This window comes from Panulirus ornatus, chromosome 17 (genome assembly GCF_036320965.1).
Source record: "Panulirus ornatus isolate Po-2019 chromosome 17, ASM3632096v1, whole genome shotgun sequence".
NCBI lineage: Eukaryota > Metazoa > Arthropoda > Malacostraca > Decapoda > Palinuridae > Panulirus > Panulirus ornatus.
This window is the reverse complement of record NC_092240.1, coordinates 56,924,810-56,949,135: the sequence shown is the minus strand read 5'-3', so window position 1 is coordinate 56,949,135 and position 24,326 is coordinate 56,924,810. Positions and strand designations below refer to the sequence as shown.

Below are 24,326 nucleotides of genomic sequence, written 5' to 3'. Positions count from 1 at the left end.
AATATGCTTCTCAGGTCTCGTCACTGCACCTAAAGAAGTACAAAGAGCTTATAGAAAAGATATAGAGGAATACAGCTAAGATGGTACTGGAAAGAAGAGAGCTAAGCTGTAGGGAAAGGCTGGAGGCCGTAAATTTACCCACCTTGGTAGAAAGAGTGAGGAGTGACGCAATCACAACTTTTAAGTTTTAAAAGAAATCAACAAAGTGGACAGTGGACAGTTCTTTGAGAGTTATAGGGATAGAGCAACCAGAGGACATAACATGAAATTAAGAATTTTGTAAATAAGGATGTAGAGCAATACTTTTATCTTATACATATAAGAGTGGTGAATGAATGGAACAAACTGACTGAGGACATGGTTGATGCAGACAGCATACATAGATTCAAGAGGTTGTATGATAGTAGAGAGTGTTCAAGAGATAGGGCCCAACGAGTGTAAACTCCCTTCATGTTCAGTACAGCACACACGTTGGGCTCCATGAGTGTGAAGCTCTATGGTACAAATAGGTAATTTTGGGTAATTACACATAACAGGAGAGCTTATCGCAGTTTACAGTACAGTTGATGGCAAACATGATGAGTTCTTTCCCAATATGGTAAAGGTATACTATGTACTACACATCAGTGAAATGAATCAACAAAATGGCATCCAAACACAGTGAGTGAATCAACAAAATGGCATCCAGACACAGTGAGATGCATAGCTGAACAGAAAGGATACTGCTGTGCAAATGGGTCTCTAGCAGTTCCAGCCAATCACAGATTAGGCCACTGGTGGTAAAATGTCAGCAGTGTTGATGTGCAGGGAGTCTGTAATACCCCTTCATTATTGAACATTACCTTTATTTAATTGGTATTTCTCTTCTTATACCAATAAGGGAGCAATCATTATTAAAGGGTTTTGTTATTTAAAGGATTTACTGTATTATAACTACTGGCATTTAGGGTTCCAAAACTGCTTTACTACACATTTTAAGGTGTTTGTATGTCCATTCATGTTTGAATATGCAAGAGATGGAGAGAGAATGATGAAATAGGGAGAAAGTGGAAGGTGTAAATTTTCCATTTCTTGGACATATTAATAAGAGTTTTGATATACTCCATCAGCAAGCAAGTGGGGTCCCAGTTACATCAAGTGGAGCAGTGGGAGGGGACACAGGTTCTTTGGAAACCATGAGCGTTGTGGAGTCTCTGGTCAAGCTTGGGGAAAAGCAGCCCGCCGAGAATGAGAATGGGTCTAGTGAAGATGCACCTGAAGTAAGTGAAACTACTACTTTTATGTTTTAGTAATTATTGAACCCTCATGATCCTGTGAATTATATCATCTGTACAGCTGGAAGATCCACATACACCTCCTGTAGAAACATATACTCAGTCACTGTAACCATCCACCTTCATTGCATCACTTATATATGCTTTAGTAGTCATGGAGGAAGAACTTGTGAATGAATGTGAATAAAAGTAAGTTTTTTTTTTCCCAAAAGAAGGAACAGAGAAGGGGGCCAGTGAGGATATTCCCTCAAAGGCCCAGTCCTCTGTTTTTAACGCTACCTCGCTAACGCGGGAAATGGCGAATAGTATGGAAAAAAAAAAGTAAGGTGATGAATTCAGCAGGGAAGAGAAACATTTTAGTTTTTGTGGAGAGAACTTGGAGGAAATTGGGTGTTGCAGATAACTAGGAATGGACATAGCAGGGGATGGAACTGCGCAAGATGAAATGAACCTTATGTTGGGTCAGGTGGCAAAGGTCCTGGATAAGTTGAAGAGTGTGTGGAAAGAGAGGTCACTACCTCTGAGAGAGGAGATGGCTGTGTTTTTTGGTATGATAGTTCTGACAGTGCTGCATGGATGTGAGTCATGGACCCTGAATGGAAAAGTGTGGAAGAGGGTGGATTTATTGGAAATGAAATGCCTGAGGACAACAGCTGGAATGACATTATGAGTGAGGTTTTGTGGTAAGTGGATTATGTTTAAAAGAGCTGAGCAGGGTATGTTTGAATGGCTTGAACATTTGGTTAGGATGAGGAGAAACTGGCTGAGAGATTATGTGTCAGAAGTGGAAGGAACAATGAGAAAGGGGGGACTGAGGACAAACTGGAAGAATAGAGTGAAAGAGGCTTTTGAGTTATCAGGGCCTGAACATGCAGGAGGGTGTGAGGCATACATGGGATAGAGCTAATTGGTGTGATGTGGTTCACATGGGGCTACATGCTTTCAGGTGGCTGAATCAGGGCTTATGGGCATAGAAGTGGTCTGGGGAAACAATGTAAGGGCATGTGGGGTTTGGTTATGGACATGGGGACTCTAGTTTTGGTGCATTGTTTATGATTTATAAAAAAATGTATGCGAGTACATGAGCGTTGCTTCTTGTCTGCCTAGCTAACTCTGAAAAAGGCTGATAATCATGAAAGGAAGTCAACATCCATTTTTGCTTCATACTAAGAATATTTTAACCTAGTTTGCTACATATTGAATGGTCTCCTCATAATATTTCTACCCTCATGAATATTTTTACTTCTTATTGCTCACTCTTATGAGTACATCACCTCTGTAACCCTGTAACATTTATGAACACTAAGGTGTACTGAAATTATTTTACTTCTTATTGGTCACTCTTATGAGTACATCACTCCTGTAACCCTGCAACATTTGTGAACACTTATGGTGTACAGAAATTTGAGTTTTTTGGATGGTCTGAGAGCCCTGATGCCTCTGAAAAACACCATGCTGGAGTTGTCCTCTACCAGTGGCCTATTAAGGGTGAGGCAGTAAATGCTATGAAGCAGCACTGGAGTCTACAAGTTATTTTGGGGAGTGCAAGGGATGCGTGATAGATGGAAATGGTTCAGAATGTAAATGGGATGACTGGTAAGAGTAAAAGCAGGGATCTTGTGAAGACATTAAAAGTTATAGTTTGGATATGTTGGGAACTGGGGAAACCCATATCCTTGAGCAGGATGTATGGAGTGAAATTGGAAATGATGCATGCAAGTTTTGGGAGGGCATGGATGGAGGAGTGGAGTGGTATGGATGGGAATGAATGAAAATTATTAGGGAAGAGGGAAAGATGGATGTGTAATTCTGCCGTCGCTGAGAGTATGGGAGGGTGTTACAGAGCATGGATGGAGTGGATCAAGAATAATGTGGATGAAAAGAAAGATGGGAATTGTGAGGTAGTCATGGTATGTGTATATCTGCCCATGAATGTGAAGAGTGTGTGAGGTAATAATGAAGTGAAGGGTTTCTAGAGAAATTGAATGACTGTATAAATGGGTTTGTGAAAGAGAATAAGGTAGCTGTAATGGATGATGCAAAAACAAAGGTGGGATATATGATTGGCAAAATAGTCAATGAGGAGTGCCAAAAGTAAATGAGAATGGAAGTTAAGTAATGCATGTCTGTGCTAAGAGGAGTTTATTCTTCTCAAAAACGTTTTGTCATTGTAAGATGCTTCACAGATGTACTTGGATGAAAAATGATGAAAGAAAAGAACAAAAGGGGTTTGATTGCCTGTGTGGCAATGGAGGACAGGTTGAGAAAGGTTATGTTGGGCACTAGAGTTGGGAGAGGATTCTTTAGAGATGCTGACCATTTTGCAGTTTTTGTGGAGGTGAGGATCAAAGAGAAGTGGAGGTACAGTGTAAGGAAGAATGGAGAGGTAAAAGTGTTGGCAAATGAGAATATTAATTAGAAATAATGCAAGGAGTGTGAAGGGGTGACAGAAAGTTTAAATGAAAGTGCAATAAATGTAAGGATGCAGCCATGTGTGAATGAGGTGTTTAAAATTTTTAGAGAAAGGCTTAAAGATTGAAGAGCTAGTAGTTCGACACAAGGTCATAAGATATAAGGATGAAAGGGGAAATGCATGGTGGATGGATGAGATTAGAAATGCAGATTGCTCAAGAGGAATGTACCAGTGGAAGTTCAGCAAATGAAGAGGGAAGAATATAAGATGTGGGTGGAATGTTAAGAAGCTGATAGAGGAAAGCAAAGAAAGAGTAGGTGAAGATTTTGGAAGAAAGTTGAATGAAAATTTAGGGAAGATATGAAATTGTACTGGAAGGAGATGAAAAAAGGAAAGAGGTTGATGTAAGAGTGGAAATGGAATTGTGAGAAGTAAGGAAGGGGAGTTGTTGAATCCAGATATGGAAGTGAAAAGAAGATGGAGAGTATTTTGAAGAACTGATGAATTTGGGAGAAGGTGAGGCAGCAGTTGTTACACCCATGGGTTTGGAGTATGCAGGGTAAATGATATAAGTGATTAGGCCTGTCATAAGAGGAGAGGTAAAATGGGCAGTAATGAGGTTGCAGGTAGGAAAGGCAATTGAGGTGGATGGGATTATGGCTGAAATATTAAAGTAAGGAGGAGAAAGGGTGACAGAGTGGATGCATCTGATATGTAATTTAACATGGAAGCAGAAGGTTGTGCCTGAGGGCTGGATGTTTCTTTATTCAAAATAAAAGGTGATAAAGATATATGTAGCAATTATAGGAGGAATAAGTCTGTTAAGTGTACCAGAAAAAGTGAATTTAAGAGAGTGTATTGAGTGATGGAAGTTCCTGAATATCGAATAAATGAGGAGCAAGTGGATTGTAAGAAAGGCAGGGGATGTGTGGATCAGATTTTTATGGTGAAAATGGCTTTGGGAAAGTATATAGCAAAAGGTTAGAAGCCATATGCTGCTTCTATGGATCTGGAAAAAGCATAGGACAAGTCAGAATGCTTTGTAGGATGTATTCAGGATGTATGGGATAGGGGACAATTGTTGTATGGTGTGAAAGCCTGTTATAGAGGGGCAAATGCATATTTGAGAATGTGAAGAGTTAAGTGAAAGTTTCTGTATATGTGTGGATGTGAGGCAGCGCTGTTTGGTGTTGCCATGGCTTTTTAACATATATATGGGTGGAGTGATAAGAGAGATGAGAGCAAAACTAAGAAAAGAGGGTGCAGAGATAGTGTGATGGTGAGGTATGGTGGCTAGTGACAAGCCTGTTTTTTTGTGAGTAAACAGGTTGCAGGTTATATATGAGTTTTGTGTTCATAAGCATAGGCATTTTTTTCATATTTGTTTAATGTTTCCCATATTAGTGAGAACAGGAACAGATGAAGAAGAGGCCTCATTCGTTCTCATTAATTCTCTAGCAGTCTTGTAATGCACCAAAACCACAGCCCCAAAACCATAACCAGGTTCCACACACCTTTCTGTGATTATTTCCAGCTTCTTCATGTACCCTGGTTCAGTCCATTGATGGCACATTTCCTCTTTTATACCACATTAATCTGATTCACACTGTCACACGCACAATTTTCACCCTCCAGCATGTTCAGACCCCGAGCACTCAAAATCTTTTCATTCCATCCCTCCATCACCAGTTTAGTCTCCCCCATTCCCATTTCCCCTCCAATTCTTTCACATATCCTCTGTCAGTTCCTCCTCACATATTCTCTCCCTATGTTGAAAACATTTCAGCACAGACTTTTCAGCTCTCCCAATGATATTCTTATTACCACACCTATGTCTTACCTTGCAGTTACTTTATCATCCCTTGTCTATATATTGTTCTCAGATATTCAGTTTCTAGTAGACCCACCCTCCTTTGTACTTTCTTATGTATAGCCGATGCCTCGAATCCATGCATCATCATTTGGACTACTTTACCTTCAAACATACCCATTTTTGCCCTGTTAGACACCCCAGTGTATCTAAAGCATCCCATTTCATCCAAGTTTGTCCCATCCAGTCCCAACTAAACTATTTCTTTGCACTGCTAAACCAAATGATTTTGATATTTTTTCACTTTGTACTCTCAACTTCCTCCTTTCATAAACTCTCCTATGCTCAGACACCAACTTCTGCAGTTTCTCACTTGAATCTGCTAACAGTGCTGTGTCATCACTGAACACCTCAAAGTGTTACATTTACCCCTTCTTCCACTCCACATTTCATTTTCTTTTCATTCCCTGCCATACCATGTATCATACACCCCCTCATTTCTTTCTTTGTTCCATCTAGTCATACTACATGCTTCTCAAATAACTCATTTCCACAACCTGGATTATTGATCTGTGTGGCTCATTCAGTGTCCATGTTTCAGCTGCATATGTCAGAGTTTGGGAGGACTATGCTGCCCCTTAATCCTTTCTTAACTTTCTAACATCTACCCTTCTACCCTGATATATTTTACCCTTACTTTTAGTAACTCTCTGTTTTTGCTTTCACAGACTCTCTCATACTCAGAAACCAATTTCTGCAGCTGTTCATATGAATCTGCCACTAGAGCTTTGTTATCAGCAAATAGGAACTTACCTTTCAGGCCCTTCACTCCTAACAGACTGCAGACCCATCCCTCTCTCCAAGACCCTTGCATTTTCCTTACTTGTTTCCCTTGTCAGTGAGGTAGCTCCATGAAACAAATGAAGAATGGCCCAGCCACTCATATACACACACACACACACACACACAGGGTGAAAGGAGGGCAAGGAATAGAGTGAATTGGAGCGATGTGGTATGCAGGGGTTGACGTGCTGTCAGTGGATTGAATCAAGGCATGTGAAGCGTCCGGGGTAAACCATGGAAAGCTGTGTAGGTATGTATATTTCCGTGTGTGGACGTGTGTATGTACATGTGTATGGGGGGGGTTGGGCCATTTCTTTCGTCTGTTTCCTTGCGCTACCTCGCAAACGCGGGAGACAGCGACAAAGTATAAAAAAAAAAAAAAAAAAATATATATATATATATATATATATATATATATATATATATATATATATATATATAAGTTTCAGTGGAGTAAAACTGGAGGAAGTGAAGTGCTTTAGATATCTGGGAGTGGATTTGGCAGTGGGTGAAACCATGGAAGCGGAAGTGAATCATAGGGTGGGGGAGGGGTGAAAGTTCTAGGAGCGTTGAAAAATGTGTGGAACGCGAGAACATTATCTGGGAAAGCAAAAATGAGTATGTTTGAAGGAATAGTGGTTCCAATAATGTTATGTGGTTGCGAGGCATGGGGTATAGCTAGGGTTGTGTGGAGGAGGGTGAATGTGTTGGAAATGAAATGTTTGAGGACAATATGTGGTGTGAGGTGGTTTGATCTAGTTAGTAATGAATGGGTAAGAGAGATGTGTGGTAATAAAAAGAGTGTGGTTGAGAGAGCAGAAGAGGGTGTATTGAAATGGTTTGGTCACATGGAGAGAATGAGTGAGGAAAGAATGACAAAGAGGATATATGTGTCAGAGAGGAAAAGTGGGAGACCAAATTAGAGGTGGAAGGAGTGAAAAAGATTTTGAGCGATTGGGGCCTGAACGTGCAGGAGGGTGAAAGACGTGCAAGGAATAGAGTGAATTGGAACGATGTGGTATACCGGGGTCGATGTGCTGTCAATGGATTGAACCAGAGCATGTGAAGTATCTGGGGTAAACCATGGAAAGTTTTGTGGGGGCCTGGGTGTGGAAAGGAGTTGTGGTTGCGGTGCATTATACATGACTGCTTGAGACCAAGTGTGATATATATATATATATATATATATATATATATATATATATATATATATATATAAGTTTCAGTGGAGTAAAACTGGAGGAAGTGAAGTGCTTTAGATATCTGGGAGTGGATTTGGCAGTGGGTGAAACCATGGAAGCGGAAGTGAATCATAGGGTGGGGGAGGGGTGAAAGTTCTAGGAGCGTTGAAAAATGTGTGGAACGCGAGAACATTATCTGGGAAAGCAAAAATGAGTATGTTTGAAGGAATAGTGGTTCCAATAATGTTATGTGGTTGCGAGGCATGGGGTATAGCTAGGGTTGTGTGGAGGAGGGTGAATGTGTTGGAAATGAAATGTTTGAGGACAATATGTGGTGTGAGGTGGTTTGATCTAGTTAGTAATGAATGGGTAAGAGAGATGTGTGGTAATAAAAAGAGTGTGGTTGAGAGAGCAGAAGAGGGTGTATTGAAATGGTTTGGTCACATGGAGAGAATGAGTGAGGAAAGAATGACAAAGAGGATATATGTGTCAGAGAGGAAAAGTGGGAGACCAAATTAGAGGTGGAAGGAGTGAAAAAGATTTTGAGCGATTGGGGCCTGAACGTGCAGGAGGGTGAAAGACGTGCAAGGAATAGAGTGAATTGGAACGATGTGGTATACCGGGGTCGATGTGCTGTCAATGGATTGAACCAGAGCATGTGAAGTATCTGGGGTAAACCATGGAAAGTTTTGTGGGGGCCTGGGTGTGGAAAGGAGTTGTGGTTGCGGTGCATTATACATGACTGCTTGAGACCAAGTGTGAACAAATGTGGCCTTTTGTCTTTTCCTAGCACTACCTTGTGCATGTGTGGGGGAGGGGGTTGTCGTTTCATGTGTGGTCGGGTGGCATTAGGAATGAATAAAGGCAGCAAGTATGAATTATGTACAAGTGTATATATGTATATGTCTGTGTATGTATATGTGTATATGTATACTTTGAAATGTATAGGTATGTATATCTGCATGTGTGGATGTGTATGTATGTACATTTGTATGGGGGTGAGTTGGGCTATTCTTTCATCTATTTCCTTGCACTACCTCACTAATGCAGGAGACAGCGACAAAGTATAAGATAAAGATAATAAATATATTTATTTTATTTATCTTACTTTGTCGTTGTCTCCCGCATTAGCAAGGTAGCGCAAGGAAACAAACGAAAGAATGGCCAAACCCACCCATATACACATGTATATACATACACGTCCACACACGCAAATATACATACCTGTACATCTCAACTTATACATATATATACACATACAGACATATACATATATAAACTTTTACATAATTCATACTGTCTGCCTTTATTCATTCCCATCGCCACCCTGCCACACATGAAATAAGAGCCCCTACCCCCCGCATGTATGCGAGGTAGCGCTAGGAAAAGACAACAAAGGCCACATTCGTTCACACTCAGTCTCTAGCTGTCATGTAATAATGCACCGAAACCACAGCTCCCTTGCCACATCCAGGCCCCCACAAAACTTTCCATGGTTTACCCAGACGCTTCACATGCCCTGGTTCAATCCATTGATAGCACGTCGACCTCGGTATACCACATCATTCCAATTCACTCTATTCCTTGCACGCCTTTCACCCTCCTACATGTTTAGGCCCCAATCACTCAAAATCTTATTCACTCCATCTTTCCACCTCCAATTTGGTCTCCCACATCTCGTTCCCTCCACCTCTGACACATGTATTCTCTTGGTCAATCTTTCCTGACTCATTCTCTCCATGTGACCAAACCATTTCAAAACACCCTCTTCTGCTCTCTCAACCACACTCTTTTTATTACCAATTATCTTTTCTTTTTTCTTTCATACTATTCGCCATTTCCTGCATTAGCGAGGTAGCGTTGAGAACAGAGGACTGGGCCCTTGAGGGAATATCCTCACCTGGGCCCCTTCTCTGTTCCCTCTTTTGGAAAAAAAAAAAAAAATATATATATATATATATATATATATATATATATATATATATATATATATATATATATATATATATATATCTCTTACCCTATTATTACTTACTCGATCAAACCACCTCACACCACATATTGTCCTCAAACATCTCATTTCCAGCACATCCACCCTCCACCGCGCAACTCTATCTATAGCCCACGCCTCGCAACCCTATAACATTGTTGGAAATACTATTCCTTCAAACATACCCATTTTTGCTTTCTGAGATAATGTTCTCGACTTCCACACATTCTTCAACACTCCCAGAACTATCGCCCCCCTCCCCCACCCTATGATTCACTTCCGCTTCCATGGTTCCATCCGCTGCCAAATCCACTCCCAGATATCTAAAACACTTCACTTCCTCCAGTTTTTCTCCATTCAAACTTACCTCCCAACTGACTTGTCCCTCAACCCCACTGTACCTAATAGTCTTGCTCTTATTCACATTTACTCTCAGCTTTCTTCTTTCACACACTTTACCGAACTCAGTCACCAGCTTCTGCAGTTTCTCACCCGAATCCGCCGCCAGCGCTGTATCATCAGCGAACAACAACTGACTCACTTCCCAAGCTTTCTCATCCACAACACACTGCATACTTGCCCCTCTTTCCAAAACTCTTGCATTCACCTTCCTAACAACCCCATCCATAAACAAATTAAACATCCATGGAGACATCACACACCCCTACCGCATACCAACATTCACTGAGAACCAATCACTTTCCTCTCATCCTACAGGTACATATGCCTTACATCCTCGATAAAAACTTTTCACTGCTTCTAACAACTTGCCTCTCACACCATATATTCTCAATAACTTCCACAGAGCATCTCAATCAACTCTTATCATATGCCTTCTCCAGATCCATAAATGCTACATACACATCCATTTGCTTTTCTAAGTATTTCTCGCATACATTCTTCAAAGCAAACACCTGATTCACACATCCTCTACCACTTCTGAAACCACACTGCTCTTCCCCAATCTGATGCTCTGTTCATGCCTTCACCCTCTCAATCAATACCCTCCCATATAATTTCCCAGCAATACTCAACAAACTTATACCTTTGTAATTTGAGCTCTCACTTTTATCCCCTTTGCCTTTGTACAATGGCACTATGCAAGTATTCCACCAATCCTCAGGCACCTCACCATGAGTCATACATACATTAAATAACCTTATCAACCTGTCAACAATACAGTCACCCCATTTTTTGATAGATTCCAGTGCAATACCATCCAAACCCTCTGCCTTGCCGGCTTTCATCTTCCGCAAAGCTTTTACTTCCTCTTCTCTGTTTACCAAATCATTCTCCCTAACCCTCTCACTTTGCACACCAGTTCGACCAAAACACCCTATATCTGCCACTCTATCATCAAACACATTCAACAAACCTTCAAAATACTCACTCTATCTCCTTCTCACATTACCACTAATTGTTATCACCTCTCCATTAACCCCCTTCACTGAAGTTCCCATTTGTTCCCTTGTCTTATGCACTTAATTTCCCTCCTTCCAAAACATCTTTTTATTCTCCCTAAAATTTAATGATACTCTCTCACCCCAACTCTCGTTTGCCCTCTTTTTCACCTCTTGCACCTTTCTCTTGACCTCCTGCCTCTGTCTTTTATACATCTTCCAGTCATTTACATTATTTCCTTACAAAAATCGTCCAAATGCCTCTCTTTTTCACTAATAATCTTACTTCTTCATCCCACCACTCACTACCCTTTCTAATCTGCCCACCTCCCACTCTTCTCATGCCACTAGCATCTTTTGCTCAAGCCATCACTGCTTCCATAAATACATCCCATTCCTCCCCCACTCCCCTTACGTCCTTTGTTCTCACCTTTTTCCATTCTGTACTCAGTCTCTCCTGGTACTTCCTCACACAAGTCTCCTTCTCAAGCTCACTTATTTTCACCACTCTCTTCACCCCAACATTCTCTCTTCTTTTCTGGAAACCTCTGCAAATATTCACCTTCGCCTCCACAAGATAATGATCAGACATCCCCACAGTTGCACCTCTCAGCACATTAACATCCAAAAAATCTCTCTTTTGTGCACCTATCAATTAACACATAATCCAATAACGCTCTCTGGCCATCCTTCCTACTTACATAAGTATACTTATGTATATCTGTCTTTTTAAACCAGGTATTCCCAATCACCAGTCCTTTTTCAGCACATAAATCTACAAGCTCTTCACCATTTCCATTTACAACACTGAACACCCCATGTACACCAATTATTCCCTCAACTGCCACATTACTCACCATTGCATGCAAATCACCCATCACACACACACACACACACACACACACACACACACACACACACACCCCGTCCCCCCTCCACCCACGTGCGTGCGAGGTATCGCTAGGAAAAGACAAGAAAGGCGAAATTCGTTCACACTCAGTGTTTAACTGTCACATGTAATGCACCAAAAGCACAGTTCCCTTTCCACATCCAAGCCCCACAAAATTTTCCATGGTTTACCTGAGATGCTTGACATGCCCTGGTTCAATCCATTGACAGCACTCCGACCGCGGTATACCACATCATTCCAATTCACTCTATTCCTTGCACACTTTTCACCCACCTGTATGTTCAGGCCCTGATCGCTCAAAATCTTTTTCACTTCATCCTTCCGCCTCCAGTTTGGTCTCCCACTTCTTGTTCCCTCCACCTCTGACACATATATCCTCTTGGTCAATCTTTCCTCACTCATTCTCTCCATGTGACCAAACCATTTCAAAACACCCTCATCTGCTCTCTCAACCACACTCTTTTTATTACCACACATCCCTCTTACACTTTCATTACTTACTTGATCAAACCACCTCACACCACATTTTGTCCTCAAACATCTCATTTGCAACACATCCACCCTCCTCTGCACAGCCCTATCTATAGCCCATGCCTTGTAACCGTATAACATTGTTGGAACCACTATTCCTTCAAACATACCCATTTTTGCTCTCTGAGATGACATTCTCTTCTTCCACACATTCTTTAATGCTCTCAGAACCTTTGCCTCCCTCCCCCACCCTGTGACTCACTTCCGCTTCCATGGTTCCATCTGCTGCGAAGTCCACTCCCAGATATCTAAAACACTTCATCCGGTTTTTCTCCATTGAAGCTTACCTCCCAACTGATTTGTCCATCAGCCCTACTGAACCTAATAACTTTGCTCTTATTCACATTTTCTCTCAGCTTTCTTTTTTCACACACTTTACCAAACTCAGTCTAAGGTTCTGGGAGTGATGAAGAATGTGGGGAAGGAGAGAACATTATCTCAGAGAGCAAAAATGGGTATGTTTGAGGGAATAGTATTTCCAACAATATTATATTGTTGCGAGGCATGGGCTATGAATAGGGCTGTACGGAGGAGGGTGGATGTGTTGGAAATGAAATGTTTGCGGACATTATGCAGTGTGAGGCGTTTTTGATCGAGTAAATAATGAAAGTGTAGGAGAGATGTGTGGAAATAAGAAGAGTGTGGTTGAAAGAGCAGAAGTGGGTGTGTTGAAATGTTTGGACATATGGAGAGAATGAGTGAGGAAAGATTGACAAAGAAAATATGTAAGTGGGAGACCAGATTGGAGGTGGAAGAATGGAGTGAAAGATATTTTGAGTGATTAGATCCTGAACATACAGGAGGGTGAGAGACATGCATGGAATAGAGTGAATTGGAATGATGTGGTATATCGGGGTCGATGTGCTGTCAATGGACTGAACCAGGGTGTGTGAAATGTCTGGGATAAACCAAGGAAAGTTCTGTGGGGCCTGGATGTGGATTAGGAGTGGTGGTTTTGGTGCATTACACATGACAGCTAGAGAAGGAGTGTGAATGAACATTGGCCTTTTTTGTCTGTTTTCTGTTTTCCTGGTGCTACCTCGCTGAAGCAGGGGGTAATGATGCTGTTTTCTGTGGGGCTTCGCAAGGTCCCGGGTTCGAGACTGGATGTTGGAAGTTTGTATGTTTTATGAGAGCAAGTTCATATTCCTTATGTTTGTATTCATATACCTTGGTGTTTTATAGATAGGTTCTGTAAAATGCTATCTGCTGGTTGTGTAATGGTGATGGGAGGTTTGATAGAGATGGTCTGTGGAAGGTATTTAAAGTATATGGTATGGGAGGTAAGTTGCTAGAAGCAGTGAAAACTTTTGATCAAGGATGTAAGGCATATGAACGAGTAGGAAGAGAGGAAAATGATTAGTTCCCAGTGAATGTCTGTTTGTGGCAGGGGTGTGTGATGTCTCCATGGTTGTTTAATTTGTTTATGGATGGTGTTGTTAGGAAGGTGAATGCAAAAGTTTTGAAGAGAGGGGGGGCAAGTATGCAGTCTGTTATGGATGAGAGGGCTTGGGAAGTGAGTCAGTTGTTGTTTGCTGATGATACAGCACTGGTAGTTGATTTGGTTGAGAAGCTGCAGAAGTTGGTGACTGAGTTTGGTAAAGTGTGTGAAAGAAGAAAGCTGAGAGTAAATGTAAATAAGAGCAAGGTTATTAGGTTTAGGAGGGTTGAGGGACAAACTTTTGGGAGGTAAGTTTGAATGGAGAAAAACTGGAGGAAGTGAAGTATTTTAGAAATCTGGGAGTGGATATAGCAGCAGATGGAACCATGGAAGCAGAAATGAGTCACAGGATGGAGGAGAGGGCAAAGTTTCTGGGAGCTTTGAAGAATGTTTAGAAGGAGAGAACCTTATCTCAGAGCAAAAATGGGTATGTTTGAAGGAATAGTGGTTCCTGCAATATTATATGGTTGTAAGGCATGGGCTATAGATAGGGTTGTGTAGAGGGGAATGGATGTGTTGAAAATGAGATGTTTGGGGACAATATGTGGTGTGAGGTGGTTTGATCGACTAAGTAATAATAGGGTAAGAGAGATGTGCGGTAATAAAAAGAGTGTGATTGAGAGGGCAGAAGAGCATGTATTAAAATGGTTTGGTCACATGGAGAGAATGAGTGAGGAAAGATTAACAAAGAGATTATATGTATCAGAGGTGGAGGGAATGAGGAGAAGTGGGAGACCAAATTAGAGGTGGAAGGATGGAGTGAAAAAGATTTTGAGCCATTGCGTGTGTGGCGGGGTGGCGATAGGAATGGATGAAGGCAGCAAGTATGAATGCGCACATGTGTATATATGTATATGTCTGTATATGTATGTTTTTTATTATTATTATTATTATACTTTGTCGCTGTCTCCCGCGTTTGCGAGGTAGCGCAAGGAAACAGACGAAAGAAATGGCCCAACCCCCCCCCCATACACATGTATATACATACGTCCACACACGCAAATATACATACCTACACAGCTTTCCATGGTTTACCCCAGACGCCTCACATGCCTTTATTCAATCCACTGACAGCACGTCAACCCCAGTATACCACATCGATCCAATCCACTCTATTCCTTGCCCTCCTTTCACCCTCCTGCATGTTCAGGCCCCGATCACACAAAATCTTTTTCACTCCATCTTTCCACCTCCAATTTGGTCTCCCTCTTCTCCTTGTTCCCTCCACCTCCGACACATATATCCTCTTGGTCAATCTTTCCTCACTCATCCTCTCCATGTGCCCAAACCACTTCAAAACACCCTCTTCTGCTCTCTCAACCACGCTCTTTTTATTTCCACACATCTCTCTTACCCTTACATTACTCACTCGATCAAACCACCTCACACCACACATTGTCCTCAAACATCTCATTTCCAGCACATCCATCCTCCTGCGCACAACTCTATCCATAGCCCACGCCTCGCAACCATACAACATTGTTGGAACCACTATTCCTTCAAACATACCCATTTTTGCTTTCCGAGATAATGTTCTCGACTTCCACACATTCTTCAAGGCCCCCAGGATTTTCGCCCCCTCCCCCACCCTATGATCCACTTCCGCTTCCATGGTTCCATCTGCTGCCAGATCCACTCCCAGATATCTAAAACACTTCACTTCCTCCAGTTTTTCTCCATTCAAACTCACCTCCCAATTGACTTGACCCTCAACCCTACTGTACCTAATAACCTTGCTCTTATTCACATTTACTCTTAACTTTCTTCTTCCACACGCTTTTCCAAACTCAGTCACCAGCTTCTGCAGTTTCTCACATGAATCAGCCACCAGCGCTGTATCATCAGCGAACAACAACTGACTCACTTCCCAAGCTCTCTCATCCCCAACAGACTTCATACTTGCCCCTCTTTCCAAAACTCTTGCATTTACCTCCGTAACAACCCCATCCATATGTATATGTTGAAATGTATAGGTATGTATATGTTTGTGTGTGGGCGTTTATGTATATGCATGTGTATGTGGGTGTTTATGTATATGCATGTGTATGTGGGTGGGTTAGGCCTTTCTTTCGTCTGTTTCTTAGCTGGGTTTTGGTTATTTTGTCTTTCCTTATATTGTTTACCTTCTCCTGTGCTGTTAGTTCATTTCTGTTTTTAGAAAACATGATCTTACGATGGCAGTACAGGTGCTCCTCAACCTACGATGGTTCAGCTTGCAATATTTTGAGTTTACGATGGTGCAATAGTGGTATGCATTCATTGGAAACCTTACTTCAAATTTTAAAGTTTGATGCTTTCCCAGGCTTACGATACATGGTACAATACTCTCTCATGATGCTGCACAGTGGCAGCAAGCTGCAGCTTCCAGTCAGCCATGCGATCACTAGTGTAAACAACCATAACTTACAGTGTACTGTGTTGCCAGCATTTTTTGGATTTTGTGTTTTGTGTTTTTGCATCTCATCATGTTTACAAATCGCCCATCTATGTGTCCTGCCTCTGGTGAGAAGAAGAGGAAGGCAGTTACTCTTGAGGTAAAATCAAAGATAATTGCCCAGCATGAAGACAGCAAGCCAGTAATGGCCATCGCACATGAGTTAGGACTTTCGCAATCGACAATCTCGACCATCTTAAAGGATAAGTGAATCATTGAAGCAGTGAAATCTTCAGCATCGGTTAAACTCTCTGTCATCATGGAGAAAAGAGCTGGGCCGATCGATGATATGGAAATATTAACCGTCATGTGGATGGAAGACCAGATACAGAAGCACATACCACTTAACCTACTGGCGATCCTCGCCAAGGCAAGAAGTCTTTCTGATATGTTAAAACAGCATGCCGATGATCCTACATGTACACAGATGTTTACAGTAAGTCATAGGTGGCTTCAATACTTCAAAAGGCATCATAATTTTCATAACATAAATGTTATCTGTGAGGCAGCAAGTGCCAATACTGAAGATGATGAAACTGTTAAGGAAGAGCTGCATAGGATAATTGTGGATGATAGATATTTGTTAGAACAAATATTTGATGTCAGTGAAATGACCTTGTTCTGGGAGCATATGCTAAAGTGTATATACTTTCATCAAAAGTCCAAGACAGTACCAGGATTCAGGGCATTCAAAGACCATGTATGCTGCTTTTGGGTGGAAATGTTGCAGGGTTTGAATGAGAGCCTTTCCTAATCTGCCACTTGGAGAACCCTAGATTGTTCAAGAATGTGAGCAAGCATATGCTTCTCATTTATTATTGCCATAACAATAAAGCCTAGATGTCATTAGCATTGTTTGAAGACTGGTTCTTGAACTGTTTTATTCTTCAGTCAAAAGAATATTTTAGGCAAAATAATGTCCCATTCCAGATTCTTCTGATCTTAGACAGTGCTCCTGGGCATCCACAGCACATCAGCAACACAAATCCTGATGTAAGGTTTATGTATATGTCGCTGCACACAACCACATTCATTCGACCTATGGATCAAGGCACAATAAGCTGTGTTCAAAGTGTACTATTTACAGCAGATGTTTGTGTAGGCTGTTGAAGCGACTGAGTCTGGCAAAATGCTCCAAAACTTTTGGAAAGATTTTAACATTCTAAATACTATCTGGAACATTGCTTCACCATTGGAAAAGTCTCACAACAATGCATGAATAGCATTTGGAGGAAAGTTTGAAGACATATGTGAACACATTCAAAGATTCTGCCATTGAGGAAATGATAAGTAACAAGATATTAGTGCTTGGAAAATGGCTAGAATTGGACATTGGTGAAGAGGATACTCATGAGCTTGTTGGCAATGAGGCTGAAAAGCTTTCCAATGAGGAGCTGATTGCACTGGGGGATGAAGGAAGTAAAGAAGTTGAGGCAGAAGAAGTTATACCCGAGGCTCCAAGAAAGTTCACAGCAAAGAAAATGGCGGAGGAATTAGCTACTATCGGCAGAGGAGTCTGGAGGTTAGAGGAAATGGACATCAATCATGAGAGATTTGCAAGAATTGACAGACAGATACAGGATGCTCTTGCTTGTTATAGAGAAATGTATAATGAAAAGAAGAAACAGACTGTATAGTCAACACTTGATATCCTCCTGAGGAAATCTAAACCATCCACAAGTGTCATCGACCCAGTGCCTTTTACCAGCTATTCTTGAGCCTCATCAGAAGAGAGAAATTGATTGCCCTGTCGATGTAGCATCCTTATCATCTAGCAGTTAATTCTAAGTGTTATGTGCTTCAAACATTCTTCAGGCCCAGTGTATGTACCCATACAACCATTGTTTTCTTCAATAAATTACATGAGATATTCAACTTTGTATTATAAAATAGGCTTTGTATTATATGATATTTTCCAACTATAGGCTAATGTAGGTGTTCTGAAAATGTTTAAAGGAGGCTAAGCTATGACGTTCGGTAGGTTAGATGGACAGTATTAAATGTATGAAACTAATTTTTGACATACAATATTTTCAACTTACATTGGGTTTATCAAAACAAAACCTCATTGTAAGTTGTGAAGCACCTGTATTTCCATTTCAGCTAGGCCTTTCCCCTTATAGGCCATAAGATGGTTACTTGCAGAAAACTCCATTTATGTTTATTTGCTGTGTACAGAAGATTTGTTGCAAATATTGTGTTAACTTAGTCATCAGGAAGCAGGTATGACTGTACAGTTTCAGAAAACTGCACATACACTACCAGAATGAGTGAGGAAAGATTGACCAAGAGGATAAATGTGTCGGAGGTGGAGGGAACGAGGAGAAGTGGGAGACCAAATTGGAGGTGGAAAGATGGAGTGAAAAAGATTTTGAGTGATCGGGGCCTGAACATGCAGGAGGGTGAAAGGCGGGCAAGGAATAGAGTGAATTGGATCGATGTGGTATACCGGGGTTGACGTGCTGTCAGTGGATTGAATCAGGGCATGTGAAGCATCTGGGGTAAACCATGGAAAGTTGTGTGGGGCCTGGATGTGGAAAGGGAGCTGTGGTTTCGGGCATTATTGCATGACAGCTAGAGACTGCGTGTGAACGAATGGGGCCTTTGTTGTCTTTTCCTAGTACTACCTCGCACACATGAGGGGGGAGGGGGATAGTATTCCATGTGTGGCGAGGTGGCGATGGGAAATGAATAAAGGCAGACAGTGTGAATTGTGTGCATGGGTATATATGTATGTGTCTGTGTGTGTATATATATGTGTACATTGAGATGTATAGGTATGTATATTTGCGTGTGTGGACGTGTATGTATATACATGTGTATGGAGGTGGGTTGGGCCATTCTTTCGTCTGTTTCCATGCGCTACCTCGCAAATGCGGGAGACAGCGACAAAGCAAAATAAAAGATAAATAAATATGTTACCAGAATGTTCTTGTTGTCAGGGAACAAAAATATAATGTATTCCAACTAGAACTCCCTCAAAGGGGTGGCCATGGCAACAGAGTTCCCATTACTAATGAACTCCAGTGCCACTTCATAGCCTTTAGTCCCTCACCCTTGATAGGCTACTGGCAGAGGGCAAGGTTAGTGCAGTATTTTCAGAGGTTCCTATCTAATGTTCCTAATGACCACTTCAATCTAATGCTCCTACTTGCTGCTTCTACCTAATGTTTCTACTTAATAATCCTGCCTAAATATTCCTACCTACTACTTCTTTCTACTGCTCCTACCATTTTTGCCAAAAGGCCAGGCTATCGCATGGTGCTCACCGCAGGAAGAATGTAGAGTTACAAAGAATGAGCTGCTTGAATCAAGTGTTCTCATTTGTTGCATATGACATGGAGAGATTGTATGTTTGTGGACAGAATGCCAGTTGTCCACATTTTAGTAAGGCATAAAGAAAAGACAGGTACCTGGGCCCAAGGAATGCAACTTGACAACCACTCAAATGCTGGCTCACTAAGCAGATGTCACTAACCTTCCTGATACCCAGGCAGGTAGTACTGGTGATATACCTCCCTGATGGTTGGCTGCCTACCAACTACTTCTTAAAGTTGTCTTTCATGTTTGAATACCAAATTTTCACTTTTCTTTTTTCTATCTAGGTAGGACCAGACATGCCGAGCCTTGATGGAGATGGATCAGATGACCGGACAGAGGTAGTTATTGCTGACGAAAATCTAATAACTACTGTCATTAAGTGCCCTACTATTTTTACTTGTAGAAAGTCAAATCAAGAAGGAAGTTATGTAGTTTTAATGAGGCAATGTCCAATGACCTGTGAGAGGCCACTATTGTTCATATGCTAAATGAAAGGTTTAATCTGAGATGTGCTATGGTCTGAGGTGAGTAATTATGTAAGACATATGGTCAGGACAGCCTGGGATGTTCTTATAAGTCTACTAAAGTACTAAAGATGTTATACAGTAAGGATATAAAGAAATCAATTTATAGATGAATGAATAGTTAAATAGATAAATAAATAAAGATTTATGGGAATCAGGTAGCCATTCAGCCAGAAATACATTGTTAAGGTATTACAAATGTTACTGATTAACGAATTATACAAGAGCTTAAGATTAGGGTGAGCTGGGTATTTCCACGCTTTGGATAAGCATATGGGTGAGGTACATTTAGATAGGCAGGGTAGCAGATATACGGGGATATTTACAGAGTATGTGGTATGGTTTGTATATTATGAACGTGATTGAACATTCAGTGATGAATAGTTAAAGTAATACAGTGGTTGACATGCCACATAAGATAACTAGGAGAAAATTGAAATTTCACTTGCATAGCGTGCACTTGTTCATGGATTGTTTATGAAGTTCACAGTGGAAGGTGTAGGATTGGTTGTATATCTGTTTGTATGAGCTCTCATTAGCACAAGACAGTTGTGGTGATGAATGGAGATCTGTTGTGGAGGGGCATCAGGGTGTGTGTGTGTCGTTGTCCTATCTGTGACAGGTATGTGTCAGAAATTTATTGCCAAAGCACTGTATGGGCTGCTGGTGTTGTTTAGAGATGGTGGGCAGGTTCATCAAGGTAAGGATCTCTTGGTAGATGGTGTAAGAAGGGCCCAGAGTGATTATACTCATATGCTTTACAGAGTGATGAAAGTTATGAATTTTATATAAAGACAGCAAAAAGTCTGTTTTGAAATAGGGAATAAAGAGTGAGTACGGAGCTTGGATAAATTGTAGATTGATGTATTGGGGTTTCTAACCTGTGGGGTTACTGACCACTCATATATTCTGTCCAAGTCTTGATTTTTATGAATATACAGTGTGTTTAGAACACTTACTCCTTTCATGCAATTTTCATCTTTTTTTTTTTTTCCTGCGTTTGCAAGGTAGCGCAAGGAAACAGACGAAAGAAATGGCCCAACCCACCCCCATACACATGTATATACATACACGTCCACACACACAAATATACATACCTATACATCTCACAGACACATACATATATACCCATGCACACAATTCACACTGTCTGCCTTTATTCATTCCCATCGCCACCTCGCCACACATGGAATACCATCCCCCTCCCCCCTCATGTGTGCGAGGTAGCGCTAGGAAGACAACAAAGGCCCCATTCGTTCACACGCAGTCTCTAGCTGTCATGCAATAATGCCTGAAACCACAGCTCCCTTTCCACATCCAGGCCCCACACAACTTTCCATGGTTTACCCCAGACGCTTCACATGCCCTGATTCAATCCACTGACAGCACGTCAACCCCGGTATACCACATCAATCCAATTCACTTTATTCCTTGCCCGCCTTTCACCCTTAAGGCATGTTCAGGCCCCAATCACTCAAAATCTTTTTCACTCCATCTTTCCACCTCCAATTTGGTCTCCCACTTCTCCTCGTTCCCTCTACCTCCGACACATATATCCTCTTGGTCAATCTTTCCTCACTCATTCTCTCCATGTGCCCCAACCATTTCAAAACACCCTCTTCTGCTCTCTCAACCACGCTCTTTTTATTTCCACACATCTCTCTTACCCTTACATTACTTACTCGATCAAACCACCTCACACCACACATTGTCCTCAAACATCTCATTTCCAGCACATCCCCCCTCCTGTGCACAACTCTATCCATAGCCCACGCCTCGCAACCATACAACATTGTTGGAACCACTATTCCTTCAAACATACCCATTTTTGCTTTCCGAGATAATGTTCTCGACTTCCACACATTCTTCAAGGCTCCCAGGATTTTCGGCCCCTCCCCCACCCTATGATTCACTTCCGCTTCCATGGTTCCATCCGCTGCCAGATCCACTCCCAGATATCTAAAACACTTTACTTCCTCCAGTTTTTCTCCATTCAAACTTACCTCCCAATTGACTTGACCCTCAACCCTACTGCACCTAATAACCTTGCTCTTATTCACATTTACTCTTAACTTTCTTCTTTCACACACTTTACCAAACTCAGTCACCAGCTTCTGCAGTTTCTCACATGAATTAGCCACCAGCGCTGTATCATCAGCGAACAACAACTGACTCACTTCCCAAGCTCTCTCATCCACAACAGACTTCATACTTGTCCCTCTTTCCAAAACTCATGCATTCACCTCCCTAACAACCCCATCCATAAACAAATTAAACAACCATGGAGACATCACACACCCCTGCCGCAAACCTACATTCACTGAGAACCAATCACTTTCCTCTCTTCCTACACATACACATGCCTTACATCCTCGATAAAGACTTTTCACTGCTTCTAACAACTTGCCTCCCACACCATATATTCTTAATACCTTCCACAGAGCATCTCTATCAACTCTATCATATGCCTTCTCCAGATCCATAAATGCTACATACAAATCCATTTGCTTTTCTAAGTATTTCTCACATACATTCTTCAAAGCAAACACCTGATCCACACATCCTCTACCACTTCTGAAACCACACTGCTCTTCCCCAATCTGATGCTCTGTACATGCCTTCACCCTCTCAATCAATACCCTCCCATATAATTTACCAGGAAAACTCAACAAACTTATACCTCTGTAATTTGAGCACTCACTCTTATACCCTTTGCCTTTGTACAATGGCACTATGCACGCATTCCGCCAATCCTCAGGCACCTCACCATGGGTCATACATACATTAAATAGCCTTACCAACCAGTCAACAATACAGTCACCCCCTTTTTTAACAGATCCCACTGCAATACCATCCAAACCTGCTGCCTTGCCGGCTTTCATCTTCCGCAAAGCTTTTACTACCTCTTCTCTGTTTACCAAATCATTTTCCCTAACCCTCTCACTTTGCATACCACCTCGACCAAAACACCCTATATCTTTCTATCACCCCAACTCTCATTTGCCCTTTTTTTCACCTCTTGCACCTTTCTCTTGACCTCCTGTCTCTTTCTTTTATACGTCTCCCACTCAACTGCATTTTTTCCCTGCAAAAATCGTCCAAATGCCTCTCTCTTCTCTTTCACTAATACTCTTACTTCTTCATCCCACCACTCACTACCCTTTCTAATCAACCCACCTCCCACTCTTCTCATGCCACAAGCATCTTTTGCGCAATCCATCACTGGTTCCCTAAATACATCCCATTCCTCCCCCACTCCCCTTACTTCCATTGTTCTCACCTTTTTCCATTCTGTACTCAGTCTCTCCTGGTACTTCCTCACACAAGTCTCCTTCCCAAGCTAACTTACTCTCACCACCCTCTTCACCCCAACATTCACTCTTTTTTTCTGAAAACCCGTACAAATCTTCACCTTAGCCTCCACAAGATAATGATCAGACATCCCTCCAGTTGCACCTCTCAGCACATTAACATCCAAAAGTCTCTCTTTCGCGCGCCTGTCAATTAACACGTAATCCAATAACGCTCTCTGGCCATCTCTCCTACTTACATAAGTATACTTATGTATATCTCGCTTTTTAAACCAGGTATTCCCAATCATCAGTCCTTTTTCAGCACATAAATCTACAAGCTCTTCACCATTTCCATTTACAACACTGAACACCCCATGTATACCAATTATTCCCTCAACTGCCACATTACTCACCTTTGCATTCAAATCACCCATCACTATAACCCGGTCTCGTGCATCAAAACCACTAACACACTCATTCAGTTGCTCCCAAAACACTTGCCTCTCATGATCTTTCTTCTCATGCCCAGGTGCATATGCACCAATAATCACCCATCTCTCTCCATCAACTTTCAGTTTTACCCATATTAATCGAGAATTCACTTTCTTACATTCTATCACGTACTCCCACAACTCCTGTTTCAGGAGTACTGCTACTCCTTCCCTTGCTCTTGTCCTCTCACTAACCCCTAACTTTACTCCCAAGACATTCCCAAACCACTCTTCCCCTTCACCCTTGAGCTTCGTTTCACTCAGAGCCAAAACATCCAGGTTCCTTTCCTCAAACATGCTACCTATCTCTCCTTTTTTCACATCTTGGTTACATCCACACACATTTAGGCACCCCAATCTGAGCCTTCGAGGAGTATGAGCACTCCCCGCGTGACTCCTTCTTCTGTTTCCCAGGGAGAATAAAAAGATGTTCTGGAAGGAGGTGAATAAAGTGCGTAAGACAAGGGAGC

At 41.7% G+C, this 24,326-nt stretch overlaps 1 protein-coding gene across 2 annotated transcripts in view; it reads left to right on the top strand.

Annotated features, from left to right (window-relative positions):
- Nucleotides 1-24,326, top strand: part of LOC139754822 (uncharacterized) — a 243,374-nt gene that overhangs the window by 160,701 nt on the left and 58,347 nt on the right. The window contains exons 11-12 of one of the 2 annotated variants that reach the window (XM_071672676.1): nt 1,110-1,259; nt 19,833-19,886. In XM_071672676.1, the coding sequence (XP_071528777.1) occupies nt 1,110-1,259; nt 19,833-19,886 (204 nt within the window). The remainder of the gene's footprint in view (nt 1-1,109; nt 1,260-19,832; nt 19,887-24,326) is intronic. The other variant, XM_071672677.1, reaches the window with a different exon arrangement.